The sequence below is a fragment of the Prinia subflava genome, chromosome Z (assembly GCF_021018805.1).
Source record: "Prinia subflava isolate CZ2003 ecotype Zambia chromosome Z, Cam_Psub_1.2, whole genome shotgun sequence".
Taxonomy (NCBI): domain Eukaryota; kingdom Metazoa; phylum Chordata; class Aves; order Passeriformes; family Cisticolidae; genus Prinia; species Prinia subflava.
In genome coordinates, this window is record NC_086283.1 from 6845487 (window position 1) to 6872293 (window position 26807).

General features: G+C 35.3%; 1 protein-coding gene across 4 annotated transcripts in view; it reads right to left on the bottom strand.

The window, feature by feature from the left end:
- Positions 1–26807, bottom strand: part of SEC24B (SEC24 homolog B, COPII coat complex component) — a 46910-nt gene that overhangs the window by 6828 nt on the left and 13275 nt on the right. For 2 of the 4 annotated variants that reach the window (XM_063423731.1, XM_063423733.1), the window contains exons 3-20: positions 25340–25525; positions 20493–20597; positions 17472–17552; positions 15553–15734; positions 13783–13967; positions 12547–12649; positions 11575–11701; positions 10874–10983; positions 9841–9953; positions 8340–8458; positions 7880–7935; positions 7345–7551; positions 6850–6973; positions 6074–6232; positions 5463–5636; positions 4697–4807; positions 3351–3526; positions 1631–1768 (exon numbers count right to left, since the gene is read on the bottom strand). In XM_063423731.1, the coding sequence (XP_063279801.1) occupies positions 1631–1768; positions 3351–3526; positions 4697–4807; positions 5463–5636; positions 6074–6232; positions 6850–6973; positions 7345–7551; positions 7880–7935; positions 8340–8458; positions 9841–9953; positions 10874–10983; positions 11575–11701; positions 12547–12649; positions 13783–13967; positions 15553–15734; positions 17472–17552; positions 20493–20597; positions 25340–25525 (2456 nt within the window). The remainder of the gene's footprint in view (positions 1–1630; positions 1769–3350; positions 3527–4696; positions 4808–5462; positions 5637–6073; positions 6233–6849; positions 6974–7344; positions 7552–7879; positions 7936–8339; positions 8459–9840; positions 9954–10873; positions 10984–11574; positions 11702–12546; positions 12650–13782; positions 13968–15552; positions 15735–17471; positions 17553–20492; positions 20598–25339; positions 25526–26807) is intronic. The other 2 variants (XM_063423732.1, XM_063423734.1) reach the window with 2 other exon arrangements.

Genomic DNA, 26807 nt, shown 5'->3' on the forward strand with positions numbered 1-26807 from the left:
GTCTTCTGAGTTAACATCCTGCCTGAAGTGATCCTTGGGTTTGTCCACAGAGCCCTGTGACTGATCTCATTAAAGAATCTGGCTGTTTGCACTAACATTATTAAAAAATACCCTGCCTTCCTCCCCAATAATAAAACAAACACAACCAATAAAAATAATAATAATACAAAAATGAATGCAACCCCTGGGTATTTTCAGATTAAAGCTGCTTCCTCCTCCAATACAAAAGCAGACCAGATACCTCAAGAATCTCCGAAGCATTGTGTAAATAATATGGAGAAAAAATAGTCTACCAACTAAGCACATGCTCATGTAGTAAAAGATTATTTTAAAAAATCAATGATAATGCCATAGTAGTTTTTCAGATTTAGACATAGTTATGAAAATCAAGCTACTGAATTCCATTTGAGGAATTCCATGCTTTACTCAATACTTTCAAGAATCAAGTGTTAAGAGCAAAGAAAACCAGCAAAAACACTTAAAAGGAATTTTGTAATAGATCACATAATTTTTAAAATAAATAAGACATTGAAGAATAGCCTTTGTCACATATACTTTAAACTGAAGTAGCACTAAAAAAGGCAGATTAACATTCTGTTATGATTAAAAATCTGGTTTGTCCATTAATTTCAGAAGGTAAAATAAGCCCTGTTTTTGTATTATTGTACTCAAAATAACTGATCTGAAAGTCTTTGCTGATAAAACTGGATCTCCTAAAGACTGCTAATTCATTACAGCACAAGCACGCTGAACACAGCGTTCCAATTTAAGTGCCACAAAAAGAACTCCACAAGGCCAGTTGGACTCAAAGACTGGTAGGAGTGGAGTATAAAAAGAGTAAGTCCACTGAAGAACATTGAGTTTAGACTCATCTATTTGAGTTTACGAAATATCTTAAAAGAAACTTTAGGACTACAAATAGCTCAAAGGTTGTGCTGAACAATGCAATATCCTTACCAGAGAAACTATTCAGTTTACCATATAATCTTGCACTACTTAGAAACAAACTCCTACATACACTTTTCCAAAACCAGCGACTAAAAAACCTCATAAAATCTTACTTATAAAACCCCTGATTTTTGCCATTATAACTAAGTTAATTAAAATCCCATCTTGCTTCTTAATATTAAAAAAATGCATCCATTTCCTAGGCTATGTCTGCAGAAGAGGAAATAATAAAACACGGTTTTGTACTGTCAGTCTGATCACAACCATCTAGAAGCACAATCCAGTTTTATCCACTTCAGTCTGAGAAACCAGTGAAAGGTTATTATTGTGGGCAACTGTATCTGATTTCTGTATATAAAACCTTGAATCATCCATCAGATCTACTACACCCATTTACCACAGACAGTTCTAAATAATAAAAACACTCCAAAGATGTTTGCAATAAAAAATTATGGAGTTAATGTGGTCACTGAAACAAGATGAAGTAAAACCACAGTTCTGCTCATACCACACTACTGTACTTGCAACTCAAAATTTGAAAATTATGTTTTTCTTGGCTTTTTATAACTTAGGGGAATGCTCAGTTTGTGTTACAATAACAACATAAAGTTACTGCAGCACAACACCACATTTAATGGACCACTAAAACTAGAAAATGTTATAACCAGGCTTCATACATTACCTCATCAGTCAACTTGTCTATTCTGTACAAGTTGGGATGTATCATCTTCATCAAATGAACAAGAGGCTGGCTCTTCATCTGGCACATTGCATAGACACGATCATCCAAGCGTGTACTTGTTCCTGTTCTGAAGGCTTTCTGCAAGAGAACATTACTACTCAAACAAATCCTGTATTTTATGTCACTTTTAAGAGTGCATTTCAGACTTTTCAAAGTGTCAAGTAAAGGTGGGAAAGCTTTTGTAAGGAAATGTATATTACTGGTAGAATCTTAACCATAGAGCTTGAGTAAAATGTTTAAAACATAATCCAGTCTCTCCTTACTGATGAAGGAGAATAAATTTCTCCCTCGGTTTGTCTAAAATTTGCATGCAACTGGGTCAGCATTTCTCATTTTTACTCCTGACAAGTGACACTGGCCTGTGAAACTCAACAATGCAAGCTATCACAGGAAAGATACAAGACAAGCAGAGCTCAGGCAAGGTACATACGGGCACAAGATTAACTCAGAATTTACAGTAGTAAGAATTCAATGTTAAGGAAAAGCTTTGGAAGGGAAACATACTTTCATGTTTTATAGGAGAAACTAGAATCTCATAGGATAAAATTTATTTTTTAACTCTCTCCTACTGAAATTTTCTGATCTTCTGTAGAAGCAACTGGTATGCAATTGCTGTGAGAAGCAACACAATAAAGGAAACATCATACTCTAGCTCAATGGAGAACATTCCTACAATCAAAGTTCATATTCACTTCTACAACAAAGCTAAGGACATCACTCCTTCTTGGCTGCCACAAGCATTTTAGTTTTGTTTTCTCTATATCCCAGGTTTTATTATTGTTAATAAAGATAATAAAAAACCTAAACCACTTTTCCCAGCCACACTTATTGCTGTCTTTTACACAAATCTCGATGATCAGTGGTATGCCTTTTCCTCACCACTAACTGCATTTGTTATGCAAGTATCAAAAAAATCATAATCACTACATTAGAGGTTGAAGTAATCACTAAGCCAAGGAAAATAAGTTATTATGCTTAGATCTCTTACAAGACTTATATACAGGTTTATTCATTATAAGAGAAACAAGAATGTCAGACATGAAAACCTTTAAGCAATGAGATTTATTCATAACAAAACCCTCCAGGAAGCTTTCTCTTTTAAGTATGATGTTGAGTGAGCCAAACAAAGGTATCATTAAAAAAAATAATTTAAAAAAGTAGTAACTACTTCTATGTGAACTTTCAACTACATCACCCAAGTTTCTATAATAAATTCTACTGGATCTCCATGGAAACTCATTTTTCGTCTTGGAACTTTGAAGAACAAAAAATATGTCTTGGAAAAGACTATTTTTCCCCTTCATAAAACAAAAATGAAGATGTACTAATAAGCAGTTTCCAACAACCTTTATGGGCTACACTAATGAGCTGCCAAAATCTGAGAAATGCTAATTGTAAATTAGATATTTATTTTCATTGCAAAGCAATATAAGACAAAACATAAATTCAAAATCAAGTAAACTAATAAATGGTTCATATATTAACATTAAAATAAGCTACTATAGTTATCTTCTACAATAAAGTCCTGTCAGCATAAGAATGGTAATCCAAATTCCATAACTTTAGAGAAGTGCAGACATTGCTTGACCTAGAACTGAAGAATTCCTCAAATGGAACAATGAACTAAACATCAAACAGTAATCCACTAGATCATACACACCTGTTTGAGAAGAGCCAAAACATAGAGTGGGAAGAGCTTGAGGGAATTTGGTGCTATCAGCATGGACTGCTGCAGATTTGAGGCAGTTGACATGTATGCTGCCAAGGAGTCCACCACGGCATTGACTAAGGCATCTCTTGCATCTGCAAGGCTGGATGAAACGGAGCGATCCACAGCTGGGGGCAGTTACAAGGAGGGAAGAAGTTACTAGACATGGCCTCACTCATTTTTAGTTCCACTTACAGGTTATGTTTTAAGACTAAAAAATCCCCCAAACCACATTTGCAGTCATAATTTTTTTAGGAGTAAATTAGATGACTGTCCATACAGAAGTTCACTTTTACAATGCTTAAAAATATAGTGTAGCTGATTTTGGCTCCCTGCTTTGTACTCTTGGAGAATTAAAATTAATTTTTAAAGCAATCATGCATATTGAAGTCTAAATATAAATTTAAACCTTAAACAAACAACTTAGCTATTGTTGAAATGCTGTTGCCCAACCTCCAAGATAAGATTTGCAGCAATTAATTTTGATTTTTTTCTCTCTCACAGAAGAAATTTCTTCCCTTACTTCAGTGGCATAATTGTGGCTAGTGCAAATGCAGCTTCATCTGTCTCTGCTGAGCAAGGGCTGCAAATCCTTTGGTTGGAGGAAGCCACCTGCTGGACTGAATGTGCATTTAAGAGATCATAGAATGGTTTGGGTTGGAAGGGATCTTAAAGATCATCTAGTTCAAATCCCACAAGACACAGAACTACAATTTACTTCTTCTGATTTCATTATTAATATACAATATAGCACATGCTAAAATGCTGCACACTTAACAGGAGAGATCAGTCTATGAAATGGCTACTTATGACCCGCAAGTAAAGGGTAAGTAAGAATCCTTAACCCTGCAACAACAGAAGGATAGAAAATCAGTATCTCTGATACACTGTTGTCAGAAATTCCCTTTTAGTCTCCAGCAACTTACTAAACTGAATCGCTGTTTCTTAAGTAATACTAGAATGCTGAAGTTTGAGTGAACAGCAGTGATAATGATGATACAAAAATGAGATTTGATCCATGTGTGTTATGGTTCTTCATCCTTTACTAATCACCAGAGAACAAAGTAAGAAGGCTCAGTTTAAAAGACTAAAGTCAACAAAGTATTCAAAACAAGCAGTCTCTCACTTCACAGTTTCAGTACATATTTGGTTTTGTTGTCTTTCGTACTCATAGGCTTTGGTGTGCTGCACTCCAACCTTTTTTAACAGTGTCCAGACTTTGTTCACTACTTCATTTAAATGGCTGGCAAAATTAAGAACATGCAAAACCCATGTGAATCTTTCTGGTCTGTACTCACCCATGTTTGCTAAGAGGCACACGACTGCTTGTACATCTGCTCCTGCATACACATCAGACAGGGAACTCACTACCGGCAAGCAAAGTGTGTGCACTCGAATTCGACGCTCACCTAAGAGAAATAAGTGGAAATCATTATGCATTCTCTCCTGGTAGAAGTAAATAAATTCAGTCATTACAGCATCTCCTCCCATCTAAGATGCACCCATTCTAGAAAATATACCAGTCAAGAAATTGCTGCAACACTGTCTCCCATTTCTGTCTCAACCCTGTTCAAATTTTACTCTAAAGCAGCACAAATTGGTAACACAAACTAGCAACATCCACAGTGTCACTGATGCTACAAATGAAGTACACTGATATCCATCCCAAAACTTTGCGGCATCTTCTGCCATAGAAATTAGCTGCTATTCTTTATGCTCATGCAGTGTAGTAATTGCAGCTTGTTCCAATCCATCACAGTTCTGTGTATTTGGACAAAGTGCCTGCCAAACATGATACTGCTTGTAACAATGGCCACACTTTTAAGTAAAAGTCTTGCTAAATCAGCACTATGTCAGATGCAGATGAAATTTTCACATTAAAAGAGTGTTTATAACGATTTCCATTATGTCATTAACTGCAACGTAGGCTTACTAGCTTACTAGCTCTGACAAGATTCTTGTAGGACATAGAGCGTAACAAAAGGCTGTAGAACTAACTTCATAAACATTACATCATACAAAGAAATAAAAAGCTCACTGACCAATTAATTTGAATTTATTTACCTTTACTGGAAGTATACAAAAGAGCTGTTTGAAAACAAACCAAAGATGTGTCAGTCAGACTTTCTTCTATGGACATTTGTACTGCAAATCCAGCATCAGGATTGACATTGGCAAGGGACAGTAAATCAGTAGAGCGTACAAAAAAATTCCCATGGAAAGTGTGTATTGAAAGACCTAGAAGCAGATTAAATAATTCAGAGTGAGGTTGAAACAGCATGGAAAACTCTCACCAATAATTAAAAAATCCACCCTCCAGCTAAGGTTAAAGAAAACAGTAAAAATTCTATCTTGTAGAACCAATTACATGAATCATTTCAGCATGATCCTGTAGAGTTCATGTTCAATTCTGAACACTCCAAAGTGAATGATGCTCTTACGATACACATATCAACTTACAGTGAGATGGTACCATCAACTAAAAAACAAAACAAAAAATCAAACACCAAAAGCTAACTTAACATAAAGATCACTCTTTTATTCTTCAAAGAAAGAAAAACAACATTCAATTTAATGTTGCTAAAGACATTCACATTCAAAGCATAAGCACATTCAAAAAGATTGCTAACACATTTACACCAACCATTCCATTTGTATCAGTATTTAAGACACACCTTTTGTACATCTTATGCGCATAACTGCTTCAAATCCAATCTTTCTTGTAAGGTATCTTTTCAGGTCTTTTTGCAACTTTTCAGCCTGAGCAGGATTGTGGCTACGATGGAAAGATGGATAGTAATAGATGCATCCAGCAGAATACTTGGACATGCAAGCTGTGAAGGAAGGAAAGATACAGTTAAGAAGTAAAACTGTAACATGAAATCAGGACATAAAAAATTGTGTCCAGACTTCCACAAGTCACATCTATGTTCATCTTTTCAACATCACCACATCAGTAAGACAAAGAGAACTGTCCCAGATCCAGGCCAGTGAAGATACAAATGAATCACCCCAACACATAATGACCTAATTATACACCAAGCTCAATAAGCATCCTACATTTGGCAGCTAAAATGGAAGTGCTTCCAGAAATATCTAATGGTGTAGCTGAAAAAATAAGTGTTTGTACAGGGACAAATCTTACATAATTATCAAAAGATGAAAACTCTGTTCTACCCTTTAATTAAACTTCATTTATTCCTTGCCATGTTTCTGTTTCTGTTCTTGAGCAGGGGAATATTTCTCATTTAAAGCTTTGAAATTCTAGAATGAATTGTCTCATACCACCAATGTAATATTTCTGTTCTTTACTTCCATCAGCTTCAAGGTCAATTCCTTTGCAGCATGAACTGCAATTACATTTGTGCAACATGACTTAAGAATTCCTGAGGTAGCCTGTGCTTCTGAAGAGAGACAACAGTGCAGAGAGAGGAAATCAGGTACTCCTTACCAAGAGAAGCTAGATCAGAATATTGTGAACTTAAGAGAAATAAATCCACAGCAGTCTGCTGGCCAGAGCAGTCCAGTGCTAACTTCTTATAAAAGTCTGTTGCTGGACCAAGATGCTGGACCACCTTTAGTAAATGAATCACACAGGAAGGAGTTATGACAACAATCACACTTTTTAGACTTCACAGAACAAAACGCATATTCAGCAGCATCTGAGTAACTGAGTCACAAATATTTGCAGCTTCTTTTGCTTGCCAAGAAAAATTATGGACCAAAGGCCAAAGACAGTTCATGCACTTCAAAACAATATCACACATATATGTATAAAGCAGTGATCTTAAATGCATAAACATAGACATAATTAAAATTTGGTTAAATTTAGTGATTAGGATTACTGTAAATGAAGACCAAGCGATTGGTCTGCAGAACTATGCAAGTCAGAAAGACATAGCCAGTCTTTGGTCTTTTGAAATGAGTAGTAAGGCAAGTTTTTTACCTTTGTGCTTGACCTCTGATTGGGATCCTCTCTGGAATGCAAAAGCCCCGCTCCCAGAGACGGTAACTGAGTTTGAAACACAGAGATCCGACCACCCGTTGGAGACATCAGTTTAAATGCAGCCTGAAGAGCAGGGCCCAGTGCACTGTGTGTCTCTCTTGTATTAGTGAACATATTTGGTAACGCATTCAATAGATCTTTTATCAGCTGCAGAACAGATTGAAAGATGTTTTATGAGATTCTGCAAGCTTGAGATTTTCTGCTGTTTCCACGATGGAAGTGGCAGAATTGGTACCAAGTATTTCAGCTGAGTTTTAACACACTAAGGAAAACGAAGTTGTAATTTTAAAATGTATCAACATTGATACATTTTGATACAATGTATCAACAAAACAACATGCAATACTTCCATAATGAACAATTAGCATGGGAACTACATATTATGGAGATTAAGCTTGAATTCAAAGTTTAACATGAATATCTGTTTTGAATATTTAACATCTTATCTTTAATTATGCATTTTGAGCCATCATACCTCTTTGCTTTCATGGAGATTTACGAGTAAACTATCTGGTGTAGGCAGGAAAATATCTGCAGAGAGAATACAAAAAACAAAAATCATTAAAGAAAAAAATAACACTAAAATTGAGTAAAACATTTCATTGCCCACTGCTACAAACACCATGAAAGAGTCTACTTTTCTAATACGTGTGTTACAGCTAAATATTCCTTGCAGATAAGTAAGTAAATTATATGCAGATACACATGTGTTAGAGGGAGTAATATAGTCTATACAAAGCTCATCTGACTCGAAGCAAAATTAACTATTGAATTTCACATTTTAAACATCACCTACTCTGTAGTTAGTGCAAGACTATTTTTCAAAAAGGTATTCTCATTCAAAAACATTGACATAATATCAAATATTTGAGAGATTCTAACCCTTGTTCTGGAAAAAAAATAGATTCTCAAAAATTCAGCTTCTTTTTACTTACCATCAATATCTGAGACAATCAGCATCTGAGGCTGTGATAAACCTTCTTGCAAGTTGTAAAACTGAACAGTGCTGTCAAACGTTATGAACCCAATTCTTGTTCTTGAATCTCCAGGCAGCCTGAAACATTAAAAAATAAACTAATAAACTATTAAGCCCTAAATATCTCTCTCAAGACATATAGATAGTCAGGGCTCCTGCTGATGTTAGCAGAAACTCAGTTCATGTGTAAAGAAGTGAAGGGAGAACATAAGAAGGGAGATTTGAAACATGAATATGATCGATATTTCCTCAGCATTTCCTGAAAAGCTGGGGTAATGATACAGTTTATAAGGCCAAGAGTTACAGTTAAGTACTCACTAATATATTGATAACATACATTAGTTCTCTAATATATATTATCATTCTAATCTAATATATTCTCTTGTTCCACAAGAGAAGTTAATAAGTTCATTTAAACTGACACATAAAAGAAGGCAGCCTTCTCAGTTCTTCAATAGGTAACAGTGCATTCTGCTCTTTCCCAATTCAGAACCCCCATTTACTAAAGCAGTTACGGAGTACTTACAGCTCTAAACCAAAATCCAGTGTCTCTACAATGCAACATATTTATTTATCATGTGGAACATATTTCAGGGTATAGCATAATACAAAATTAAACATTATATGGGATTTATCAAGTAAAATATTAAAAGCATTACGAAGTGCTGAGAACCATGACAGTGACCAAGAGCGATAGAGGCAAATATTGTTGTTATACCATCTAGGTATATTAATGAGGCAGATGCACTGATTTTCCTATGGACTTTGCATGGGATTTTCTGTATTTTCCTAAAATTATTATGCATGTTTCTGAGATTCTGTTGACAAAATAGCTGTAAAAAACTGAACAAAGAAAAGACTTAACTAAAAAATGGAAGCAAAAATTTTTAATGTATATCTTGGCTCCTTCACAAGAAAACCAAGTTCGCCAAGCAAAACTTGTAGAAAGGAATTTTCAAGGCAAGGCCTCCTCAGGATTACTTGTCAAAAGGCAGGAACACAGAGATGCTCATAAACTTTAGCTCAAAATGCACCAGGAACAATCCTATACATGTCCCAGTGCAAAAATAAGAACACAGAAATTGGCACAGGGTAACTGTGATCTAAAAAACCAAACTGACAACACAATTCACCTAAGCAGTCTTTTGTGGTTACACTGTTCCAGTTTGCAGCACCTCAAACCTTTCTGCACAAGAACCAGATAATTTAACCTCTGTAATTTATTATTTTTGTTGGTCTTGATTGGGGGAAGAATGTAATTTTAACATCTTTGTACAATCACCATGTCGTTAGAAGCTACAGCTAAATATTCCTTGCAGATAAGTAATTAAATTATATGCAGATACACATGCAGGGAAGAAATTCCAGAATTCAAATTCAAACTGAAATTCAAAAATTTCAGTTACAATTTCTTCATAACAACATGCTAGCTGATTTGAAAAGGTTATTTATACTCTTACTTGTCTAAGTTTTCCAGCAATGACTGGCAGAGTATTGTCAAATATCCAGCCTCCACTGCATTATGAGACACATCTAAAACAAATAAATACACCGCAGGCTGAGGAGGACGAAGCTACAAAGTAAAAAAAAAAACAAAACCACTAAAAATCATATTCAAAGAAATGTTAAAAGTGATTAGTCATTAGAAAGGGAAGTTGGAAAAGAGTATACTTAAAAAATATAGGTTTACATTATGCAATAAAGGTTATTTACTAAGTAATATGCAGATAGACTTAACCACAATCCCCAGTGGCTAATAACTGTCATTTGTAATAAACATAAAATGTTATACTTCAGTGGAAAAAAAAAAGGTCATTTAATCCCTCCTTCCAACAGTCAATTCAAATATGATAAAAGATACAGACTTCAATCTTTTGAATTCTATTGTTCCTTCAGCACATGGACAATGCGATCCATAAACCAGGGTTAAAGCATTCCACCTACACCCTTTCTCCAGCTATGTAATAAGCTCTGTTAATTTGCCATTAAATGTCTGCCACAGTATTTCAATTCAAAGACAAGACAACGATTTATTTTTGCTGCTGCTAATAATGTCATTATGAACTAGGCCTTTTCCCAGGCAGACCACCACCCAGCATTTGCAAGCTGACTCCTAATAAGAATCATTTCCTCACAATTACTAACTAGAAATTTGAAGCTGAATTAATTTGCTCATTATTCTATTACTGGTCTTTCAAAACCTCTGCAAAATGAGGACAAAAAGAAAAATCACACTGCGTCAGATTCAAATCTGACTGTGCCACACCGAACTACACTGGATGACAACACACATTGAATTGCTTTTAATTCAAAAGCTTCTGACTGTTTACATGAGCCAAAACTCAAAATATTAATTTTACTACTCCTTGGTGTTAAGAGGAGCTTCACAGAAAAATTAATACACACCACTGGATCAATATGCAACATTAATTTCAAGCACTATTATATTAATATGCAATTGCTATTGAAGTTAATATGAAAACTTTTTTTTACCATATAGTCTGAAGAAGCAATGAATTCCACGGTGGAATTTTGCACCTCTGGCCGTTTGTGAGGCTCTCCATAAGACCGTGTCAGAGGATTATACATAAATTCTTCAGGAACTATTTTAAAAAAAATACCCCCAAATACAGATTATATTTTTGTCAGAAAATAAAAACCATTATTATAGCTAAATGCAAAGTAACGTGGATACACTTCAATTATTGCAGCAAGAAAAAGTTCATATTACGGAGACATAAAAAAGGGAACATTTCAAATAGCTCAAGTATATCTTTAACATCAAAATTCAGTTACTGGAAAGGCTTATTTTAAACAACAGATCCCCAACTATAAAAGAGCAATGCAAGTAGAGCATTTCACAATAAGCAGCAATCTGTACTGTTTCTCATAACCTCTGGCCTGGATTGTAGCTGTCATCATGTTTCCATTTGCATATTGCAACTGCAGTCAGTGGGATTAGCTGATTTCATTAGACAAGTAATCTGCATTACATTTTCTCCATCTTCCCAAAGATTGCAAAACAATCTTTTGCTTCAAGAAAAAGCATAACACATCTGACTTAAGATCTTTTTCAAAATCTCTAGACCATAAGGACATTGTCACTGTAGTTTATGTTTTAATCTAGAATATCCTAATGCAAATGCTTGCAAGAGATCCTATAAAAACAAGCATTTCCTGCTACAGTCACTTACCATCATTAACTCTGTAGCACAGGTTGCATTTCCACCGCCTTTGATCAATGAAAGAAACAAAAGGGTTGATGTAGGTCCTGCAGGATCTGCATCTGACTATTGTGCTTGATGTTATTACTGGTAATTGCTAAAAAGGAAACAGTGAAAAGCTGTCACAAAGGAATGTAATATACATTATGGAAAACACCTCTGTGCAGTACAGTTCATAAAAGCTTCATAAGACTACATTTTCTATCATCGTTCCTTTTAGCTGTTTAGTTCAATTTCATAGAGTAATTGTGATGTCTATTCAGAACAATCTCCCCCTTAACACCAAAAAAACCCCATTTAATTATTGTCTTAATATAATCTCAAAATCAAAGATGTAGTAAGATCTTAAATGAAATTACTTTAAATTACAGTTACAATGGCAAAAGAAATTATGAAAGGACAACTTTTGAGTGAAAATATAAAATATGATGGACAGCAAACCTTACCTGAAGAACACACATTGAATAAAAAGAAGTTATACCAGACAGTTATACATATTTTTAAATAAGTGCTAATAAATTAGATTGAGAGGAGCTGCTTAACAATTATGAATATAGCTTCAATCTTATGTGCTTATGTTCTGTTGACAGCAAGTATCAGGCCAGTCTCACATTCAAACTGAGTACCTCTCTATAAACACCTTTCCAAGAGGTATCTGACAGCTGTGAGCCCAACACACAGAGCAGCAATTCTTCAGAGAACCACAGACAAGCAAAGATTTTCAACAGCAATAAAAGAAACTTGAAGGGCTTCTCCCTTATGCATTTCAATGAAGTAGCAATTTCAAGGCTTTTTTGCTCTCCTCTTCTCTAAGTCGCAGACAATTTTTTGGTGCTTCTGTTAACTTAGGACTTGGAGTTCATTCTATTTTATTGTTTGAATGAAAATAGAACAAATGCATATATAAAACAAACACAAACACACAAAAGTAAGGTACTTTACCGTTAGGTCCCTGAAGGGATGCAGCAACAAACCCAGAGGAAGCTTAGCTTTGTTTAACAAAGCCTGTGTCTGTGGAATATTTGTCAATGTACATCGAAATGAGCTCAAAGGAAATAGAAACATTATGTTAAAAATGGAATTTCAAAAGATGCTGAAAACATTCACACATCAGGTGTCTTAACATCTGATTTTAAAGAACTTAGAAATTTAAGGAATTCTATGTTTTACAAAGATTATTTAATTCAAAAAAAGTAGAAAGATTTTTAAAAAGGTTTTGCAAAGAAACAAACAAAAAATACTCCCCTGCTCCACAGTGTAGTAGCTCAGCAATGCAAGTATATCAAAACTAACTTGCAATTAAGACACAAAACTGCTTTAGCTACAACACTCAATGAAAACTATGTATTCTTCTGTTCATTATAAAGATTCTACCTGTTAACCAATAGAGTATTTAACTAGTTCTCAGAATGTAATATTTGTATAAGAAAACTATAGAAAAGGATCCCAAATACCGAGTGAGTCAAAATCTTTTGTTTGTGTAACATGAAGGGACACTAAAAAAGCCCAATGCACCAATAGTGCTGTTCAAAGTGTTCCACATGTAAGAAATATTTCCAGGCCTTCAGTTTTCTGATTTCTGTTTTCTGGTGGGACCATGCACTGTCACTACAGCAATAAGGATGCTGAGTTACTTCGGGGCAATGAAGAATATTTATTTTGGAATTACAGATAAAATCTTTGGGGAATAGCACTTTCCATGGTACTCAGCTGCACTTGACTTGGTATAGTTGGTAATACTACTTAATGTTATTAGAGGTAAAAAGATATGTGATTGCAGAATTACCATAGTAAAATATACTTATAAATTGTTAAGTGTATTCAAGCATAATCATAATATTTTTGAGGAAAAATTCCTATGCAATATTACAAAATACTCTATGAAACATATCATGTATCATTAAGGTGTTCATTAAAATATTTTTTAATGGATAAAACAAAGTGAAGATATAGAACAATTATTAAAATACTAAGAAACGCACTACACTCACTGATAGCAGGACAGTAACAACACTTGTGTAATGAATCAGAGGATAAACTCATTTTCAGTTAAAAGGGGCTTTATGAGCTCATCACTATGATTTAAAGTTAGGAGTCAGTTTAGACACTTTTTGACATTTTAAATAATTATTCCCCACTAAAAAATATAAGACACTGTCCCAGACACAGTAAACTTACTCTGGACTGCAGTTTAATTTCCTAAGATCAGAATTCAAGTTAGGCACAGGTGCTGGAACTGAAGACACTGGTAAAATATTTCTATCATGTGTAAGGTTTACTGGTCTCAAGCTTTCTGGCTGCTGAGAATGCTGTAGACTCAATCCTCCTAAGGAAGAGGACAGCTGGTTCACACCTGGATATTGCTGAAAAGGTAAGAGCATGACAAACAGGTAAACACACAACCATGTTTAAATAACAACCTTCAGTCTTCTTGCAGTGCCCTCCCTTACATACACACGCGCCCCCCCCCCAAGGTATTAAAAAATAATACAGTAGAAATTAGTAACAAACACAAACAAACAGAAGACTGTTGTACTGTAGAAATTTCAAAACGCTACCCCAAATGTCACACACCCTCCAAATGTGTATCATAGAACAAAATTCAAATTCATTACACAAATCAACACTGGAAGTCACACATAATCCTTCAATCTCTCCACGCACAAGAAAACAAGGTACTAAAAATCCTAACACAATTTGTCTCCCACTCTCTTCTGCAATTTAACTTTTGTTACTATCAACTCTTCCAAGTTACAGACATTGTCTTTAAATATTTAATTGTAAATTAAAACAGAACACCATGGAAGAAGAGAAAAAGTTAGGCTGGAAGGCTCCTTTGAGGTCTGGTAGTCTAACCCCTTGCCCAAGCAAGGCTAACTTAAAGGTTAGTTTAGGTTGCTCATATAGATTCATCCAGCTAAGTTTTGAAAATATCTAAGGATTGACAATTTCACAGCACCATCTGTTCTAGTGCTTCCCCACTCCCATCCTGAAGAATTTTCTCTTTATATGTCCAACCAGACTTCACTTGAAGGAACTGCTATTCTTTTACTGTGTGCTCCTGAAAGAGCCTAACTTCACCTCACATTGTAGTAAAGATGAAGCCAACCCTTTCAATTAAAAAAAAAATAAATTAAATGAGGCATTTCTTCCAAGTCACGTTTTACATTATGCCTGTGACAGTGAAAGTGTTATTGGATATTATATGCACTAAGGAATTTTGATCACCTACCACAGCAGTTTCACTATCTTTGCCAGTTGGCCCTTACTTCAGAGAGCAGGATTTGTGTATCACTACGTTTCTTTTTCTAGACCTCTTCACAGACATATATTTCTGCACTTCTTCAGCATTTGTGTCTTGCCTCAGTCTTGCCTTGCTCTTCTTCTGACCACCATTCTCAGGGGATTCATGTGTACAAGAATCAGGTGATTGCACACAATTTCTTGGGTGTTTGGAGCTGTCTTTATGAGCAAAACAGAGCAGATGCAGGCAGCCTCCTCCACTACACACAGCCAGCACAAGCTCTACAGAGCTCTTTTATCTGGACCCTAGGCCATACCTTGCTCAAAAGGTCATTTAACGCTTGAGATCACAGCCTACAGCAATGCTCTGATATATGCTGATCAAGTACTTCCTTATGCTTCACAGTTTCCTATCAGTAAAGTTCAGCTCCTTTAAACATCAAACCTTAACACTGAGCAGGTTGCTAGTAACTGGTGAAGCAAACTTATTAAGCCTAACTACTTGGAGGCACACTTAAAATATTCATTCAAAACCCTTCTACTAAATCTAAAAGCAGAGCTACGGTATCAGTATTATACTGAACATTTATTGTCTCAGAAATTATAAATATATTAAATGTGAAAATAAAGGGGAAATGCATCACACAGAAAAAGGATTTCCAAGAATTTACTTCATTAAGTAATTTTAAAATAAAAAATACAAGCCTGTGGATAGTGCTGAAAACCAGGATGGTGTCCTGGATTACTGGGCTGCACAGGAGTAAGTGGTGTTGCATTTTGGTAGCCTGGCTGCAGTGCTGGATATCCATAACCAAAGGGCTTAGAAGCTTTTGATGTTTGGAGGACTGATGGAGAGGGAACTGGGCTGCTGGTCACAGAACGTGTTTCTGGAAAGACAAAAGAAATGTCACAGGTATTGAACATAGTTATTATTTCCTTCATAATTTAAATGTAAACTCCTAAATGCTTCAAAACAACATTGCCATTTAAAGTTTTTTCATTATCCACCACATTATTTTTCAGCACTGAAAAAAGAAATTAAAAAGGCAGATTACTTCAAGAATATTGACAAAGACAGTGTGTATGGAAAGATGACCAGAGACTTGTGTCACTACAAACAAAATGTTACTTTACAAAAAGAGGCAATTTGAAAAAAAAAAATCATTTGAATTGAATAAAAATAGAATCACATTTTATTCCAATATATACATTTGATACTAACCAAAAATGAGACCATTCATGCTTAGTCTCCTCTCTACCACTACTGAAAACTGTCATAACTTGACTAGAATCATTCTGTAATTCTACAATTACTTCATGAAAAGCCGTGCCTAGAGTTAAAGAATAGTTCCGTTGGCTTAGCCTTATGTTTTGACAGTATTCATAAATGGTACAAGAGAAACTAAGCACAGTCTCTTTTGAAGTTTCAACCCAATGCAAGTTTCTCTTATACATGCCTGCAGCACAGTTCTGCTATTATTAAAGGTCAAACTGAAAGTAAGACATAGACCTAAATTCACAGTGAATTTAACAACTGTAAAGAGATGAAACTACTCTAGAAATGTCTACAAATGTGAGCTAAGTTTAAGCTTGATGAAGTCACCTACGAAAGTGCAAGCAAAGGAAAAAAGCTCTTAAGAAACCAACTGCCAAGAAACTGTGTTTGGCATGAACACTCCATGAGGGGAAAAAAAAACCAATAAAACAATAAAAAAACCTGCAACAGATTTAAGAAACCTAATGTTGATTCTATTTATCTTATTTTAAAAAAAGGAACAAGTTATCTTTAGAATATGCCTTCAGCAGAACCAAAATGGTTAGTTACTAAACCAGAGGTTAGAATTTGTAGGCCTGCCAGATTCTGTGTGAATAGAGTATCAGCTTTCTAACTAAGAGAGATCTCACTTCAACCAGGAACCCATCAAACTATGGCAAACTACTGTGACACTCCCAGGAGCCAGAACAAGGCAAATCAGGCAAGAGGGTAAGCTCTTCAAATTAATCTAATTATTAATTTAAATTACTGGCCTAAAATACTTTGAATAGCATCTTTTCCACTCGCTCGCAATACGGCAGCTCTACAGATTTCAAGACCAAGGTAATTGGTCAGTAGGTTTATTTAGAACCAACTTGACAGTCCTGATATTTTTAGGGCTAAGATCAAGCAAAACAGCAGCCGTTTTCTTTAAATGAAGAAAAATAAAAGAAAATAATCTGATCCAAGCATCTCTGCAAGCTGAAATTGTTGCTCTCCCAAAACTTCTGTGATGTGTCAGCAACTATTATCAGCTTCTAATGTCAACAACACAATCAGGCATACAGTATAATCTAGAAAAAAAGTGCTGCTTTCACAATTAGCACACTTTCAGCAATACCCTCAATACTAGAATGGAAAGTATAACTTTTGATTCAGGGTAGTTTTATTAAATGTTCATATGAACTTCAGTGTTAAAACTGTGAGAAATTATTTTAAAAGGCATGGATGTTTCCTCTGATAATTTCCCCTGTTCCTTTCATAGGCATTGCCTTTCATCTACTTGTTAATTAACAATAAGCAACACCAGAAACCATAAAAAAACCCACCGTTACATACCTAAATAAATAATTAAAAAAAACCTGATTACCTGGATAGCCACCTCCTTCCAGGGCATCATAATTGTTCAGAACAGGAGAGGCACTGCTTGTAGTAGATGAACTATCAAGTGCTGGGGGAGGAACATAGTTTAACTTTAGGGACATCAGAGATAGCTTTGATCAAGCTTTTGATAAATAAGAGACAGATTTTTTTTTTCTAAAACCTTTGATAAGAAACTGTCAAGAAAGATCCTGGAAAAAAAACCCACCACCTCAGCCCTAAGACTTGGAAACTATTACCTCTGTAAAGAGGAGAGGGAGCAAGTATAATCAGCATAATACTAAAAACAAACAAGCACACGCTCAACAAACAGCAAGAGAGATCAATGGGAAAAAGACAAAAACAATGAAAAACATTGTTCCTTGAAATAAAAAATATTTTTCTATTAAACCAAAGTTCTTTCTAGACTATATCAACTGAGGCTATGTGCATTTTAAAAATAGTCCATTCATGACTTTCTTCACAACTGCAAGCAACAGAGGATTCCCATCATCTTCAGAGTGATTCTCCACCATCCCCACCTTCAAGCCAAACTAACATTTAATTCTTCCCTCCTTTCTGTACCATTCTAATTCACAGCTAGCTTTCCTTTCAGTCTAAAGATTCTATTTTCCATTATCATTGACATGCTGTCTGAACTTCAGTGGGTACAATTACTCTTGGCTCAGCCTAAAGTAGCTAAGTAAAAAGTAACTGTGTAAAAATAAGTACCAAAAGTAACTAGGCAGATATAAACCACCACAATGAGCACACACAGAGTAGTTAGGACTGAATAAACTGGATTGCTTTAATTTTAGTTCAACCTATGCACAGATCTTCAATATCTTATTGTAAAACATCTGGCAAGCAAAGAATCTCTTCCAGTGCAATTTCACACATTTATTTCCAAAAAAAAAAGGGCCAAGAAGATTAAAGGTATCTTCTCTTTAGAACACACCAAGCAATGAAGTGTGATAGAAAAGAAACTGTCTATTTAAGAATTAAGAAACAAATGAAAATTGTATATATAATTTTTGTGGCAGAAAAGATTGAAAAGATTCACTGATACTGTTCTACTCAGAAGAATCAACCATGACCACAATTCCCACTGCAAAGCTGAAAGTATTTCAAGGGAGAACTTCAATGGTGGAAGATTTGAGACACCCAAGTAAAAAGACTCCTGAATATGAAAACATAACATCACTGACATTTGGGACACAGAAATATCATGACACCATCCTGACAGTATAAATAATTCTTGCGCATTTTGCCTTAGAGCATTCAACTAAGAAATAGAAAAGCTATTAAAAAATCCATAAGACTAACCATAGTATATTATTTAAAGAAAAAAATTAATTCTGTGACATTCACACAATCTTAGTTTTCAGATTTTCACTGTAAATGTTCTTTTTTTCAATCCTGTAGGTTACAAAAGAACGTAATTGCAAGATTTTATTTTATTTTCTATTCCAGAAGCTGAAGGAATCAAAATTCATGACCTTTTTTTACCCTGATCAGGATTAGGGCTTTTAAAGCTTTGCTAAGTTTTACTACAGAAAAGTCAAAATATACTTTTGTTAGGTCGGCAAAACAATTGAGAAGTTACATACACAGAAGCAACCAGATTTCCAACACCTTTTTTTCATAAAACCACTCTGACAGTCTCAGGCAGAAATTTGTCTACTGAAATCTGTTTAGGGTTTGCATTAGCTCCTGTTGGACAGGGCCTAACACAGGATGCTGCTTATTAATCAGACTGACTCCATACCGAACCTGGGTGCCTTTTCTCTCTTTCCGTAAGATAAATTTAAATGCAATGATACCTCTGAAGCTACAGGTTTTAGTGAAGTACAGAACTTGAGAGAGAATGATGGTATGGAGTATGAAATTTGTTTAGGGAACAATGTAAAGAGAGAGACGTTACAATTGATAAAAAACCCGATCAACATAATTTGACAGAAACTTCGGCACGCAAACCCAAGACACTGTTCTTAATTATGACCTGGATGTCATCATTGGTTTGTTCCATTCTTCACTGAATTATCAGTACACAGCACAATTTTCACAATATTCTATGTGATGATTTAATTATTTTTATTAAAACTGGCACTGTTTTTTTCCTGACAACATTAATTATAAAATTAAGAAAAAGCGACAATAGTTTCCTATTCCCAATCAATAGGAAATAAATTAAATAAAAGTCAGCAGTGTAAGATATGTGCTTTTACTTCAATCTACCAACAAGGGTAGTAGTGTAATGTTTATCTCAAGAGGCTTTTTATACTGTTACCACTCATGCAGCCAGTAAAGACTTTAGGTTCCAAAGGAAAATGTTACCAAAACTGAAGAAACTAAACTGGTGAGAAACATTAAATTCACAAATCCAGGTCATTCTGACAAAACACAGGCAGAATTCTCACAACCAAATATGTAATACTTCAATCAGGACAAATAGAAAAAAAATCAACAAAGTTTTCTACAAAGCAGATCAAAACTGAACTTATGTGCCTGACCATTGAGACATACACCTTTAGAAGGAGAAAAAAACCCCATACAGATTAATTTACCGTCCTAAAAAACACACTTACAACCTCTCAATGTTTATTACCTTAATTGTATGAGTTCCTCATACATAAAACAAGAAACAAGGTAAACACTGTTAAATGAAATGATACAAATGGCATCTGCATTCTTAACCTGAACATTTATCAGTCTAAGTTCTCTTGCTAGTTATCTATAGTTAAAACTCACTGCAAATCAAAATACTTAAAATATGGGAGACTTGCAAATTCTGAATATTACTTTGTTAGATTTATAAAACATCTGATATTAACATGACAAAAAAGGACCTATTTGCTGGTCACTACTGAAGTTCTTTTTGTTTGCTATAGTAGTAAAAACTGGGAAATTTCAAACTGAAGAGTCAGAGTGATGCTTTGTTTTAAAGGAAGAAAAAGTTTCAGGGGATGGAAACATGGAGAAAACCTTGAGTAGGAAGAGAACAAGATACTGGTGTAAAGCTAAAGCCAACCTGCTTCCTCATCCTCCTCATCCTCTTCCTCATCATCTGAACTTGATGACAAGGGAGCTGGTGCAGAGCTAGCTTGATTATTAACATATCCACCATACTGCATGCCTGTGAAGTGGAAAGCACAAACATCAGAGTCAGACAGACAGGAAAGACGAGAAATGGAAGTCACAAATCATTGCATTAAAAGTGAGAGAAATCAGCTGTTCCAGAGAAAATCTCAGCATGCAGCAAGTTAAATCTACTACCCTAGGAGCAGTTTGTAGTGGGCTAGTTCAGCAAAGTATTCATAGCACATGAAAGTTAACAGATAATTTTATATATGTGTATGTGCATGTGTATCAGGAAACTGAACACACAGACTTCCTACTTATCTTTTTTAATACTTTTAGTACTTTCATAAATTAATACACAGAAATAAAGGGGTTATTTCCACATAAATTCAAATTATATTATGAAAATATTTAGTATTTAATTTTTGGTTTTGCTCCTTTTAGGACAAGAATAATTCATGTTGGAATTCTGTCAAAAATGAATGAAATATACTGCTGTTGCCACATGCAAGAGTACAAACACATTTACAGAGTGCACAACACAATCAGTGAAATTAAGGTAAACATGAAAATTTGGGTTGTGTTTACATGAGTGTCTAAATTCAGGCTCATAAGCATGTGATTACACCACACACTTCTAGTATCTGGTGGCAATGCACCACTGCTACTGCTGTCACCTCCACAGCACAACTTATTAGGCTTTTTTTAGTTTATTATTTGTTTGCTTTTACAGTATCTACTCTAAACATACGTGAGCAATACACAAAAGCATCACATAAATATACCATTTCTAAACAGAGTAAAGCATGCAGCAATGGCTCATAGTTAATTTCCTACATTACTTGTTATTGATGCATTTTCAGCATCTTCAAGAAATCTTGCTTTTCTCTTTTGACAAGGCAGGGCTAGCAAGGATTTTAAATATGCTTTTAGTCAGGCAGTGACATCCTACACAAATGCAAGTGATCACTGTTTCTCTCTTATCAATCTAATTGATTAGTATGGCAAGAAAATATCCTAAGTATTCAAAACACTTCAAATATTTGGGAATTTGGAGTTCCTTCCCTCTGTAGAAGTACTGTGGCACCAATGAGTAGTATTCTTCATTTAAATACTATAAAGCATTACAGAAGTATTATGTTATGTATAATCTGAAACCATCATGGTAACTAATAATATGCCCATCCATTACTTCAATCAACTGAATCAAGCTTTATTTTATTTAAGATGTGGTCTATAACTATTGTTAGTTTCACGGCTTTTTCAAAAAGGGTTAGCAAATGAACCCAAGAGGAGCACTTTAATTTCACTTTAAAAACCCCAAACAGAATTAAGCTGCTCAAATACTGGAAGTAAAAAAAAGACAAAGCAAAACTATATAACAACATTCTTGAGACGCTAAACTTTCATGGAGAGACTGGTGCAAGAAAAGATGGGCAGTATATTCCTTTATGTAGTGCATTAATGCTTATACAATTCCAATCAAATTCCTCCATAATTCTAGGCACAACAATGAACGAAAAATCATCCCAAGTGCCACTGAGTTGATTCCACGCTTCAGTTTTTCCACACTGCCAAAACACAGGGCTAATCTGAGTAATTTCTAGTCCCATTTTTTATAAATTTACTGGATGCACTTGGGAAGGAGAATACAAGAAAGTCATTATCTGTGCAAGAACAGACTAGAGCAAACAGACTAAAAGACTATGCCTTTTCTCAGGCCTGGGAGAACTACTGAGGAATAAAACAGAACAGCTGCGTTGTTGTGAAAGAGGAAAGGAAACTACCTTAAAATAATTAACATGCAAGTAAAAGGGAAAAGTCAGGATGACAGGAAGGGCTGCAGTGTAACAGCAAGAATCACATCTACTAGTAGAAGTAGATGTGAGAGTGTAAAGGCATCATGTACATCATCATCATCATCAGAAGAAAGAAAGGATAGCTACTTGGAAAGTGCATGCCAATGCAAAAATTCCAAGCATGTGCAGATGAGAGAAAAGGACTGGATTACTCATTACTGGTCACATGCATTAAGGATGCAGGTGTTCAGAAAGAATATGGAAGAAAAGAGATTAAAAAAATGTGCTAGCAACATAGAAGTTTAGGAATCATGAATGTCACTATGAATGCTGTGACTGGACTAGTTTGATTCTTACCAGCCTTATGGTTTGCACAGATCTATTTTCATTGCCAACAGTATTACTGATTCCTGCCTTAAAGACTATGCTATGCTAGTACAACTGTCCAGCCAAAAAAAAACCCTGAGAACAGGTCTGGCTAAAAAACCAGCATAGTTTAAGAAGTCAGTGTCAGGTGGTTAAGTCTCCCGCTCTAGTTCACTGCCCTGTAATGCCAATAGTAGGCCAACACATAGGAGAAAGTAATTGAAGGCAGAAATGGTGGCTGCAGACAGCAGTTCCAAGTGTCATCATGTGCCATCACGTGCCTAATCACCTCTTCTGCTGTGACAACTCAGTTCTGCTTAGTATCTTATACAGATTTGACAATGTTGTTAAAATCTCCCACTTTTAAAACTGCAAAAGCTGATTTTGAAATCACTATTTATTCTGAGTCAAGTTATGCCATAAACCTGGCCTAAAATTCAACCACATAATTTAAATCATCACAAATTTCCTGGACTTTTAAAACCCTGCAAGCAGTGTGTTTGTGATATAATAATATTGAACTCTAAGGCTTTATCCCACTATAATTTACAGACACCTAGAAATGTAGGTAGCAGGACACAGAAGATAAATTGGAACGACAACACATCTGCCTGTGAAATAAACCAAATATTTAGGTATTTTAAATTCAATCACCCACACCATAAAAGCCTTTCAAACATAAAGGGCACATTAAATTTGTACAGACAGTTATGTAAGATTAAATAGGCTTCAATACATTTTAAGGGTTTCGTCCTGTTAGAAGATATCCAAGTAAACTATTAGAATTTTCTGTTTTTATAGAAATGCCCCAAAAGGAGCCTAAAACAATTAAATTCTCTTTAAAAATTAATTCAAACTTCAAACTTTTTTCAGAATGCTTTAATGTAGACAATGGTATTCTATAATTTCGAAAAATATTTTAAAAAGATCAAGTCCATCAGATGTCTGCAGGAGAAACACACTTGGAATTCTAAGCCAGACAAATATTCAATATGTGTGTTCTGTTTTTTCAGTAGATTCACTTCCACAAATAGTTACCACATTTAATTTTTGATAAAAAATTCAAATAAGAATAAAATTGTAAGAAAAGCAAGAGTACATTATTTCAGACTCCTTAAATGAAACTAACGAAGAGTTTGAAGTCTTCCAATGCTCATAAAACCATCATCTGAACATAGAAACTTATGTGTGATGACATGTAAATAGATAAAACTAGATCAATAGAAACTCCTGACAAGTTATCTTCGTAATGCCAACATACTGTTGTCTTTAAAATGTGCTCATTCACCTACTTACTGCATTCACCTTCACTTAGTGGAAGCATTTGAACATAGGGAAGTTCAGCAGCCACTGCACTGATCTGTAGCTGCTGTACCAGGTGTCCACACATTTTGCAAGAATCACTTCCAGAACACAGATATTGCGCACCAAGGCAATCACAGTTTGACAGCTAAAATCCCTTTTCTCATTAAAAACTTGGTTTGCAATATCTTTGGAAGAAAAAGCAATGCTTTTTTTCCAGCAAGCACACCTACAGTACAAAGTCTATCTAGCACCAGAATCAACTATAAAACTGTGGAAGAGCCACAGTTCCAAAAATTTACACCTTTTCCTTAAAATGATACACTGTACCTAGAACTTTATAGCAATGAACAACTTCTTTTCCCCTCTAATATATATAGAAATGATTGACAAACAACCTGTAATCTGCATTCTAGCAGAAAAAGGAGGAAATGGAGGAGAAGGGGTAATTCAGTAATTTACATCAGAGAATTCTGTAATTTAAGAATAAAAAAATACGCTGCGACAATCACACACCATGCGGCTGCCAAGTACTTAGAACAAAAGAGATATGACATTGTTCTGGACAATACTAATGCCTACTTCCAGCCCTCAGGCAGAGTTCTTTAACCGTAAATATTTAAAATTCTGAAATTGCTAAGAGAAAACATGGCAAAAAAAAAAAATCATGCAGTCAGATTTGGAATACTAGATACAGAAACATGTAATAATCAAGAGGCAAGTTAAAACATCAGTGTAAAGTTTAATTTAACTGAAGAAGGTTCAAGAGCCAATTGATACTTTGTCAAGATGCTGCCAACACCAGAATAGGAAGATTATACAAACAGTCCTGTTTTCCCACAAGAATTCTTGCAGCAGTTTGCCATGGCCATTTACACCTAGGCAATAAGAAAACAATTCTACCAGTTTGAACTTAATCCTCAAACTCACTATTTCTACAAACAAACTTGCAGATTTCTACTTTACACTTCATTTTTCAATACAGACTAATTACAAGCTAATTTTAAGACCTTCCTCTAAGAAATTAAATAGTGAGCAGCTTTTTAGAATAAGGGAACTAAACGAAGGTTTTTTTGAGCAAGAGACATATAAGACTGCCAACAAGACAAACAAGCCAAAGGGAACACGTGGACAAGGGAAATAAAATATGAGCACTATGAGAAGCTACAACCAAGGTGACATAAAACACCACCACTAAGGGAGCCTGATGAGATGCCAGAGATATGCTCCAGTCAAACACAGAAAAGCAGCAATAAAACTTCCAGCATTCATGTGTGCATGTGGAATAGAGCAAAAGTCTGTAGTGTGACTTCCCATTCCCTTTTAGTACCTTCCTGAAGCGCCAGCTGTGGTGACTGTGTAACAGATGGTGAAGATGGTGGCTTTGAAGACAGGCTTGGAGCAGGTGACCTTACTGACGACATCACAGCAGAGGAAGCAGATGTTCCAGCTCCAGGTTTGGTAAATGGAACATTCTGGCTCACTGAGTGCACAGGCTGAGAAGAATCAATGCCACCTGAAAACAACAGCAGAAAGCAGGAACCCTTTGCATGTACTCGCACAGACAATTACACAACACAAGTAACCACGTTTGATTCCACAGTAACTACAAAAACCAATATAGTACTTCAAAGAGAGACACCTGCAAACAAGTATCTATGGAAAGACTGTTGTTTTAAAAAATTCAGTACCTACAGTGATAAAACTCCATTATAATGAACAAATTTCTCTGACAACAGCAAAAAAAAGAAAGCACGATACAGTAAGATCAAGAGTAAGTTAACGCTTCTCTTGATACATCCCCACAACACAGTGGTTTTACAAGTTACTCTTCCCAGACAGTGGACTGTAGTCCACCTGAAATAGGCCCCCTCAACATTCCTCCCACGGGAGGAAACCTTGTGCAGTAGATGAGTATTGTGCCTCCCTTGCAGTGCTGGCACTATGCAATATAGCTATTCTGTTATGAGACTCATTTTCCAAGCAATCTGTTTCAATCAACCCTGAGTATTTCACAAAACTTCTGATGTTTTTTAGACATCTGGACTAGATATAATCTTCTTAAAAGAAAGTCAGATTAATGCTTTGAGAGATTTGACATAGTCCAGCTGAAACTCCTATCAGACAAGGACAATATAACTTCAATTATGTTAGCTCTCAACTAAGGGTTGCTCTCTGCTTATAAATTGAGAAAAATCTGTATTATGATTCTTTCTAAAAAACCCCAACTGACCAAGCTGTTACAAAGAAGAAGAGAAAGGAAATGGTTTTACCAAAAGTACTCAGTAAACAAACACAGAAATTAAACAAGAACAAAATTCTCCATTTAAGTTACAGAATTTGCTAGAGGATGCAGAGGTATTACTACCTTTGCACCTTCTGCCCACAGAGCTGTGTAGTTCATACAGTCTCTGACTTGAGTAATGGAGGTAATATCTCAAAGAACTTTATGGGCAAGCTGAGGTTTCCTTTAGAGGGTGAAGAAGAAGAGATGGCTTTAAATGATCCTTCTGTTTTTACTATTTACAGTCAAAATTAACAGCACACATCTTTACTATCTCAAGGGATCTTTTATATATTTTGCAATTTTAAAATCTGATGTTGAGCATACACACCGTTTTTTTGCAAGTCTTATCAAAATGATGTCTCTTTCCAATGAACACATAGAGCATTTTTTTACTGCAATGGACTTGCTATAACCTCTGCTTGACACTGCAAGACACACTGTCTTGCAGACTCCCCCTGGCAGCTTCAGAACCTGTCAGCAGGAATACTTTATTACAGTAGCTTCCTCAAGC